The following is an 8,892-nucleotide window of genomic DNA, read 5'->3' on the forward strand; positions in this document are numbered from 1 at the left end:
GTGGGGGCGTGCACTATTGGGGATTGTGACTTAGCCCGTCCCGAATGACTATTTTACCGCGTATTTGACTGAAATCTATTTGCGATCATCATGCTTTGGGCTGAATGCTATATTTGAGCCTTGTGCCAACTATTTGAACCCTTAGGAGATTTTTATTGATATTTCCTCACTGTTTTGACTTTATACTTGAACTCGATCATGCTATATTCTACTTTTTTCATAACCAGTCATGTTTACTCTGCTTTAACACTTAAATGATATTTTGGGTTGAGCACTATGTTTTACTGTTGCCCAAGTGGCTGTGAGATTGTGACTGAGTAAGGCCGGGGGCCTACGTTGTGAGGAAACATTGATTATGATTATGAGGCCGAGGGCCTGAGATTTATACACCACGAGATGGCTTGTTGATGTGAGGTCGAGGGCCTAGTGATGATGCCACGAGATGGCTTGAAATTGCGCTTGGGTCGAAAGGGGTCCCTCCAGGAGTCTGCACAACCCCAGTGAGTGCGGGTACCCATTGCAATGTGAGATATAGCCCGAAGGGCTGGTATTGTTTTGAGATATTGGCCGAGGGGCCAATTTTTTTACACTGTGCCCGAGGGGCAAACCTTTATGTGTTTATCTTTCTGATTTGTCTGTCATTTACCTGTTTAACTGTTGAAAAGGTATTTCCTTACGTTTAAACTGAACTTAAATGATTTTTCATATCTTTACTGATTCATTATTTTACTGGTTTTACTGCTTCATTATAACATGTATGTGTCTTACCTGTTTTCATATCTCTCAGTCATTTATTTATGATTATTACTCACTGAGTTGTAGTACTCACTTTACTCCCTGCACCCTGTGTGCAGATTCAGGCGCATCTAGTCCCGCTACCGAGTGTTGATCTTTCCAGCTCAGGCGGATCCGAAGATTCTCTAGGTAGCTGCCGACGTTCGTAGCCTAGAGCTTCTTCCCTTATCTTATTTCTCTTTGTTTTAGATTTGTATTGAACTCTGTACACTTTCTTGTCATATTCCGGATTTTTAGATGCTCATGACTAGTGATACCCCCGTATCGAGCTGTGTTGAGTTGTATTCCGCGAATTATTTTGTATTGTCACTGCTTACTTTTAGATTTATATAATGTTTAAGACTAAATGCTTATTGTTTAATTGCTTAATACTGAATCGGAAATGTGTCGGCTAGCCTTGTCTTCATGAGAGGCGCCATCACGACCGGGTCCGGGTTTGGGGTCGTGACACTGCCGATCAAAAAATGCCAAATTTCTAATTTCGCCAATTCAAGCCTTAATCTACCACGAACCTCCAATTTACATTCCGAACATGTTTCTAAGTCCAAAATCACCTAACTGAGCTAACCGAACCATCAGAATTCCCATCCGAGATCGTTTACACATAAGTCAACATCCGATTGATTTTTCCAACTTAAACTTCTAAATAGGAGAATAAGTGTCACATTCTACACCGAAACCACTCCGAACCTGAACCAACCAACACGGTACGATGTAATACAGCTGAAGAACACATAAAGAAGCAGAATGGGAGAAACAGGACTATAATTCACGAAACGGTCGGCTGGGTTGTTACACTATAGCTATTATTGCCAGTTGACTGTGTATTTCGTTTCGTATTTCTTTTTTCTGTCTTTATTATATACTTCGTACACATTGCAGTGTGAGTGACCTACCTTAGTCTCGTCACTATTTTGTCGAGTTTAGGCTCGACACTTATAGAGTACATGAGGTCGGTTGTACTCATACTACATTCAACACTTTTGTGCAGATTTTGGAGTCGGTCCCATTGGTGGCTATTAGCCTGCTTGGATTGATCAGCTTTACGGATACTTAAGGTAGAGCTGTTCAGCGCTCGCAGTTCCTGGAGTCCCCCTCCCTTTTATTTTGTTGTGTATTTTCCTTCAAACAACTTTATATTTATTTCAGACCCTTGTATGTATTATTCTAGTAGCTCGTGCACTTGTGGCACAGGGTCCAGGGATTTTAGCAGATGTTTGGCTGTTTTAGTTTCCGCATTTTACTTTGGATCCATGTAGTTATTTCAGTTCTTTCTCTTTATTTAATCTACAATGTTAAAAATGGATAGATGATTCTAATATTGACTTGCCTAGCAAATGAAATGTTAGGCGTCATCATGATCCCAACGATGGAAATTCTGGATCGCGACAATCGGTATTATATCATTGTGCCCCTCGTGAACATTTGCAACCATTGGGGTGGATTTTGTTAATTTATCATTAATTGTGCCTAGAGAGTGACCAGATATTAGATCCCTGTTTCAAAAGAATGAGAAATGATAATAAGGGCTCGATTGTTGATGTTAAGATAAAAAATGCATAAATTTAAATACTCATTTGAATATTAAAAGGTTGTATTTGGATCTAAATATTGAATATTATCTTGCAATTGCTATTGTTTCTCTATCGTTCCTTCTTTTTTAAAAAAAAAATCTTGAGCCGCGGGTCTTTCGGAAACAGCTTTTCTACCTTCATAGGTAGGTGTAAGGTTTGCCCACACACTGCCCTCTTCACACTCCAGTTGTGGAATTTCACTGGGTTGTTGTTGTTGATGATGTCTTAAATGTGAACATTCTTTTCTTAATTTATAACAGTACAAAATTCAAAAACATACAAATAAAACCACTTTTTTATTAATCGACAAGCCAAACATTTATTCAATAGTGGAAAAAAGATTACATGTGGAAAAGGGGAACACATTGTTTGCCCCTTTCATAGAGTAGCTTACAAATTCATAATTCATACTAACCAAAGCTTTATTCAAAAGAAAACTCAGGAATCAAACATGATCATGCAATTATTCATAAATACAAAGTGTAAATACTAAAATATTCAGTTAACTATGCGACAATTCTTCCTAATTTCACCCTTCAATTCATTCAGCGTATTAATATTCCCCATTTTCACCATAGACTTTGCAAATTGTTGGAAGAAAAGTCCCTCATTTTCAGCATAATTCTTCACCAATTCCGTAGTCTTTTGTACATTTCCAGCGAAAAGGACTTCATCTGAGTTCAAAAGACCTTTGCCATTTAACAAGTGCTTGAAATATGAATTATCAAATTTGACAGGGGAAGCAACATCTAGAGGAGAAATGTTATTGTCTCCACCCTTTGTTGGACAAATTGATTTTAAGCCATAGTAGTAATTTCTCTCTAGAGTTGCATCTGGTAAATTGTCCCCATTTTGATTGTATAGCCTTTGCCTAAATGACACACATCTTGCCATCCCTATGGTGTGCCCTCCTGTACAGTGGCGTATGCAGAAATTTTTGTAAGCTATGTTAATATTTGAAGAAGTGATAAATGAATAAATTATCTCATTTTTTCCATTTGTACTCAATATTTTAATTTTATTTTTTATGTATACATATAGATAAAAAAAAATCGGCGAAGCGGTGTCACGTGACACCGCTTCACGCAAGGTGCCTACGCCCCTGCTTCTGTAAAATATCACGTTGAAAAAAAAACTTGTAATCATATACTGATGAGTTAATTTCACGTATGGTCATTAAATTGTAGTACTCATTATACAGTATAATTACAGTATAATTTTTTGTTTCGTTAAAGTAACTGAACTTTATTCACTGTAACAGTAAAAGCTTACCAGAAAGAGAAACAAGGTCTTCTTCCTTAAGGCCTTGATTGTTGAAAAGATTTATGAGGTTTTGGATTGTTGAGTTTGGTCCAGGGATGTCAACATTTGCTCTGTTGAAGTCTGCTATCTTCGAGTCCTTTCTTCCTAGTGGCACTTCCCAAAATGGTCCACCGCTCTACTCCACCATATTAAGCATCATTTTTATTAGCAAAAAATCTTGCGGGGAAATTTTTTTTTTTTTTTTTTTTTGAAAATTTTGGAAAAAGTGGTCGAAACCACCTTTTGATTTTTGAAAAATTCATTTTCTAAAAAAAAAATTCAAAAACTTACAAAATTTCATGGACAAACAAATTTAAAAAAAAACGTAAAAAAGGAGAAAAAATCGATGGACAAACGGGTCCTTAACCTACTAATAGTATGAGAAATCTTTGTAAAACTTTTGCTCCAGGACTAAAAAAGAAGATAGCAGTAATTAGGAGCAAAGCATATCTATTGGAGGGGTTCAATTGAATTCTTTTGTAGAAAAATTGTACAAGTTCAAATACTAAGTATAGCATTCATCTATTTGTTTAATTTTCTTATTTAAAATTCTTGATTCCGTCACTGTGTATTATTTGGAGTTTAGGTGCTTACTAGGAGGACGGCGTCACGAGCAACAAGGGCTAAAATGTCAGCACAGGAGACAGTGTGAGGACAAACGTGTTCCAGTTTAGCTTTAATCTCATCAATCACTTCAAATCCCTTAGCAGAATTCTTGTTTGGTGAAGCATCCTTTTCACTTTTGAATTCACTATTCCCATCCAATAATATGGATGCATCACATCCCTATAGCAGAAGAAAAAATATTTAACATCTATAATTAATGTTGTAACGTAACATATGTAACAATATTTAACTGTCTATAGTAAGTCTAGTTTAGTAATTAAGAAAATAAAGCAAATAATTCATGTCAAAACAGATGCTTTATTTGTACATCGGCTCTTCTGACAAGTCTGATTATCCTTGACTTTGTTTATGTATCGGGTTGGAACAAATTACTACCGGCCTATGGATTAGTTGACATTTTTCACAAATTTTATGGACGGAAGCTCTTATTTTCATATTTCTCATTCCTTACCCTAATTCTGAATCAATTTCCTGGAAGAAAATAAGTTTCTTGAAAATTTTCATCGATTCAAATCGGATAAGGAGCTTTGTAAAACTCCAATCCAGTATTCTTATTTGATTCATATTTGAGGGGAGAATTGTATTTTTATTTGTAATAAAAAAGTAACTATACAAAAATTGAAATTCAAAAATAAAATAGAAAAGATACAAAATCAAAAGATCAATATCACTAATTCTGCTACTATATCGAGTTAAAACACAATAATGATGTAAAAATTCTTTACACCGTCAGTCAGTGTAACGCGACTAAAATCCAAAAGTTGATACCTGGACAAAGCAGTCATGGAAATGAAGTCTAAGCAGAGAAGCAGCCATTCTTGAATCTTTAGCAATGGCCTCTTCTAAAACAGACATGACAATTTCATCTGCTTGAGGACATGTGAATTGGTAGAATTGTGGATAAAGATTAGCATATTCACCACCAAAATGGGAAGTGGAAGCTGAAAAGGCTTGGAATATAGATAGAAAGAACATTATTACAAGGATCAAACCAAGTCCAAAAGAAGCCATTTGGTGATATTGAGTAACTAAGAAAATAAATCAATTCTTGTTTGATGAATTGAATTTGCTCTGTGTTTATTTGACAAATGCATGGCAATATTTATAGTAAGTTAGATGCTTTTGATAGTAAAACCGTGATATAGTCTACTCGTTCGACGTACTTTAAAGAAATGTCTCTTTTAAGTGTTTTTGGTTTCAGTTCTACCTGCTCTTAGGGGCCGATCCAGTGTAATGTTACCGGGTTCAACTGAATTCAGTATTTTCAACGCGAAGCATAAATTTATGTGTAAAAATCTACTATAAGTACAATAAATACGGTCTGTACCCATAATTTTAATAATGCAACGGGTTCAATTTCAAAAATCTTAGAAATTGAACCCATAAAATTTAAATTTTGAATCCGCCTCTACCTGCTCCAATGAAACAAAATAAGGAATAAGACGTCAACCACGTTTAGAGTTTGAACAAGTTTTGAACTTTTCTTGTCCTGGTTGTTTCTTCAAAATGTTGCAAGATTAGTTCGAGATTGTAAAGAAGAAAGAGTTAACAAATTTGGATAAATTTTATAGGATCTTGTCAATCTACTCACATCGCATTATTCTTCAAATAACTAATTATTTAATGCTTTGGTCTATTTGGAAATCCCAACTCCAAAGTTACTACATGAGTACGGGTGGCAAATGAGCAGGTTGGGCTGAATTTGGGCGGGTCAAGATGGATTAGGTCAATAAATGGGTCATTGCTCAACTCAGCTCAAAGTATACTTAGGCTAAGATGGGTTGGATCAAGATGGGCTAAACAATGGGTCATAACTCAACCCGTCCAACTTGACTCATGTTTTAGAACCATGCTTATCTTGCATAAAAAAAGCCTTTTACCTTAAAATGTGTAAGTCGAAAAATATTTTGGGGGTGGGGTGGGGGTGGGGTGGGGGTGGGGCGAGTGGGGTGATAGAAAAACGAAAAAACAGAAAATAGAAAATTAAAAAAAAAGTAAAATTTTTTTTTAGGGGTTTGCCCGGGGGGGAGTGGTGGTGCAAAAAAAAAACAGAAAATTAAAAATACAAAAAAAAGTAAAAAAAAAAAATTTTGAGGGGAGGGGATGCAGGGTGGGGGGGGGATGGGGGTGGGTGGGGCAGGAAAAAAACAAAAAATTGAAAATACAAAAAACAAAAAAGTAAATATTTTTATTTTAGGAGAGAGGGGTTCTGCGGGGGTGGAGGTGGGTGGTGCAGGAAAAAAAAATCCTAGATCCGCCTCTGCTAGAGTTGATGAATGGAAAGCTTAATAACAAGAGAGTTTATTCTCCATCAATACTCAGATAGCCCCATAAAGTGCATTTCACCTCTGTTCAAATTACCCTTACATTCTCTGTGTAGAAACTCAGACATTAATGCAGCTCGTTGTTCAAATGTAAGGAAGCATTTGCACAATAAATCGATCATTTTCAGTCCATTGATCGGACAAACAAATGAAAGAAACATATATATACTACGAAAAATTGTTTTAACAAAAAATAGACGATATCACACATTGTGACAGCGTTAGAATCAATATGTAGTAGAAAGACACAAATACCTTGGATAGAAAAGCATCATAAGCAAGCAAATAATTGCTATTAGGATGATCCTTTGGGACCACTCTCTCATCCACCCAGAAAACGTGCCACTTCGACCAGTCTATTGAATCAATATATGGTGGCTCCACCAATTTCCCGCACAATTGCAACAAACACAAACATTCAATTAACTTAAACACCAAAACCATCCAAAGAGATTAACAACGAAAAGAATAAACAATTACCTAAGAGACTTGATAAGTGAACCACCAAAAACAACAATAGAAAAAGAACCTCTCTCTTTGCAAAACTTCTCCTATAAATCAGCTGTGTACTTCGCTAGATACACGACAAGTTCCTCTTCAGAATCAAACACTTCTACTTTCCCTTTACTTTTCCCTGTCACAGTCTTAGCCATTGATGATCTAGTTGTAAACTGAGATTTCGATGAGTTTGTACTCAATACTGAGATTATCCTATGTGAGCGCGAGCAAAAAGGTGACTTGCCAATAATAGATGCAGAGGTCAACATCAGAGATCGGTGGAGAAGAGAGAATCAGGTAGATGAGATGCGCAAGTTAGCAGAGAAAGCGCGAGAAGAAGAGGCTAAGCGCACTGCGCACTATATCATGTTATATAGGAACTGAGAGTGTGAATAGACTAGTCCACCAGCGACTGTGAAAGAAAGAGCTTAACGTGCTGGAGCTTTTTGGGTAGGTGAGTACCTGGGGCGTGGCATTCGATGAAAGGGTAGGGATCAGTGACTAGCACGTGTACTACTGTCGTTTAACTTGGTGTCGGTAAAGATGTTTTGATATGTACCTAATTTTTGTTATAGATCATAATTAATTAATTAATTAATATATAATTTACTTTAATATATAATTTGATCACAATAAATTAATTGTAGAAACTAATAGCTTGTAAACGTTGTACATAAGGCTATTTAACTTGTACTCTTCTAGAAGATGTAAATAGGAGGTTAGTTGGTTAGTTGTTAAGTATATATGTAATGTACAGTACATCTTTTTTTTTTAGTTAGTGAAAATATGAGCGGAGCTAAGCTCCTTCTTCCCGTCTCTTCTCTCACTTCTTATTCTTTACCTTTGTTCGCATTTCTCAACAACTACTTGACAATGGTGGACCTAGGGCCTCATTTTGATATGGTATCAGATCCCGGTTCCATGTGATTCTTACAGTCAAGCTCCGGTGTCTCGTCACTTTCTTCAAATCTCCTTTTCCCCAATTTTTGGTTAACATTCTAAAATTGTTTGCTACTTTTGAGGTCTGCGAAATTCATTGATTGTTTTTGCTGAAATGGTTGGTGATACTCCTGATATCAGTGCTGGATCATCGCATGCAAACACTCAAATACTTGATTGCAATGATCCGCTTTATGTGCATCCTTCGGACACGCCATGTATCTCACTTGTACATGAATTACTGATTTGAACAGAAAACTACTCGGAATGGAGTAGGTCTATGGTAATGTCACTATTGGTGAAGAATAAGCTAGGTTTTATAGACGGAACCTGCACTAAAGAACAATATGAAAATGATAATTTTAGGTTAAAGCAATGGGAACGATGCAATGCTATAGTTCAGTCATGGATAAGGAGTTCAGTAGTACTAGAACTCAGAAGAGGAATCATATACTCCTCAGATGCACAAAAAGTGTGGAAATCCATGAAAGATAGATTTGATAAAGTAAATTCCACAAAGATCTATCACATGAACAAGGAAACAAGTTCCTTGACACAAGGAATCTCTAGTGTATCCGTATATTTCTCTAGGCTGAATGATCTATAGGATGAATTTGAGTCAATTATCCCATTTCTTGGTTGTGATTGTGAGAAATCCAGGCAGTTTGTTGTGTTCTTGCATCAGTAGAAGTTTATGAAGTTTTTGATGGGTTTGAATGAAACTTATGCACCACAAAGAAGTCAAATATTGATGATGCATCCAACACCAACACTTGACCAGGCATATTCCATGATTATCCAAGAGGAAAGTCAGAGAATGAGTAATGGATCTG

The 8,892-nt window shown here is 36.3% G+C and overlaps 1 protein-coding gene across 1 annotated transcript; it reads right to left on the reverse strand.

The window, feature by feature from the left end:
* Window positions 1–2,661: 2,661 nt before the first annotated feature.
* LOC104233656 (peroxidase 9-like) lies at window positions 2,662–5,454 on the reverse strand. Its single transcript, XM_009787084.2, has 4 exons — window positions 5,067–5,454; window positions 4,266–4,457; window positions 3,642–3,807; window positions 2,662–3,280 (listed from the first exon to the last, which is right to left on the reverse strand). The coding sequence occupies exons 1-4, from the start codon at window positions 5,307–5,309 to the stop codon at window positions 2,868–2,870; spliced, it is 1,014 nt and encodes a 337-aa protein (XP_009785386.1). The 5' UTR covers window positions 5,310–5,454; the 3' UTR covers window positions 2,662–2,867.
* Window positions 5,455–8,892: the final 3,438 nt, after the last annotated feature.

This window comes from Nicotiana sylvestris, chromosome 4, assembly GCF_000393655.2.
Source record: "Nicotiana sylvestris chromosome 4, ASM39365v2, whole genome shotgun sequence".
In the NCBI taxonomy this organism is placed as follows: domain Eukaryota; kingdom Viridiplantae; phylum Streptophyta; class Magnoliopsida; order Solanales; family Solanaceae; genus Nicotiana; species Nicotiana sylvestris.

Excerpts from the sequence above, each read along its gene's own strand:
- LOC104233656 (XM_009787084.2), bottom strand. The coding sequence starts at position 5,309 with ATGGCTTCTTTTGGACTTGGTTTGATCCTTGTAATAATGTTCTTTCTA. Across the intron at positions 3,808-4,265 it reads CTCGTGACGCCGTCCTCCTA|AGCGGTGGACCATTTTGGGA; the intron begins GTAAGCACCTAA and ends ATGGTGGAGTAG. Across the intron at positions 3,281-3,641 it reads AGACCTTGTTTCTCTTTCTG|GAGGGCACACCATAGGGATG; the intron begins GTAAGCTTTTAC and ends GCCACTGTACAG.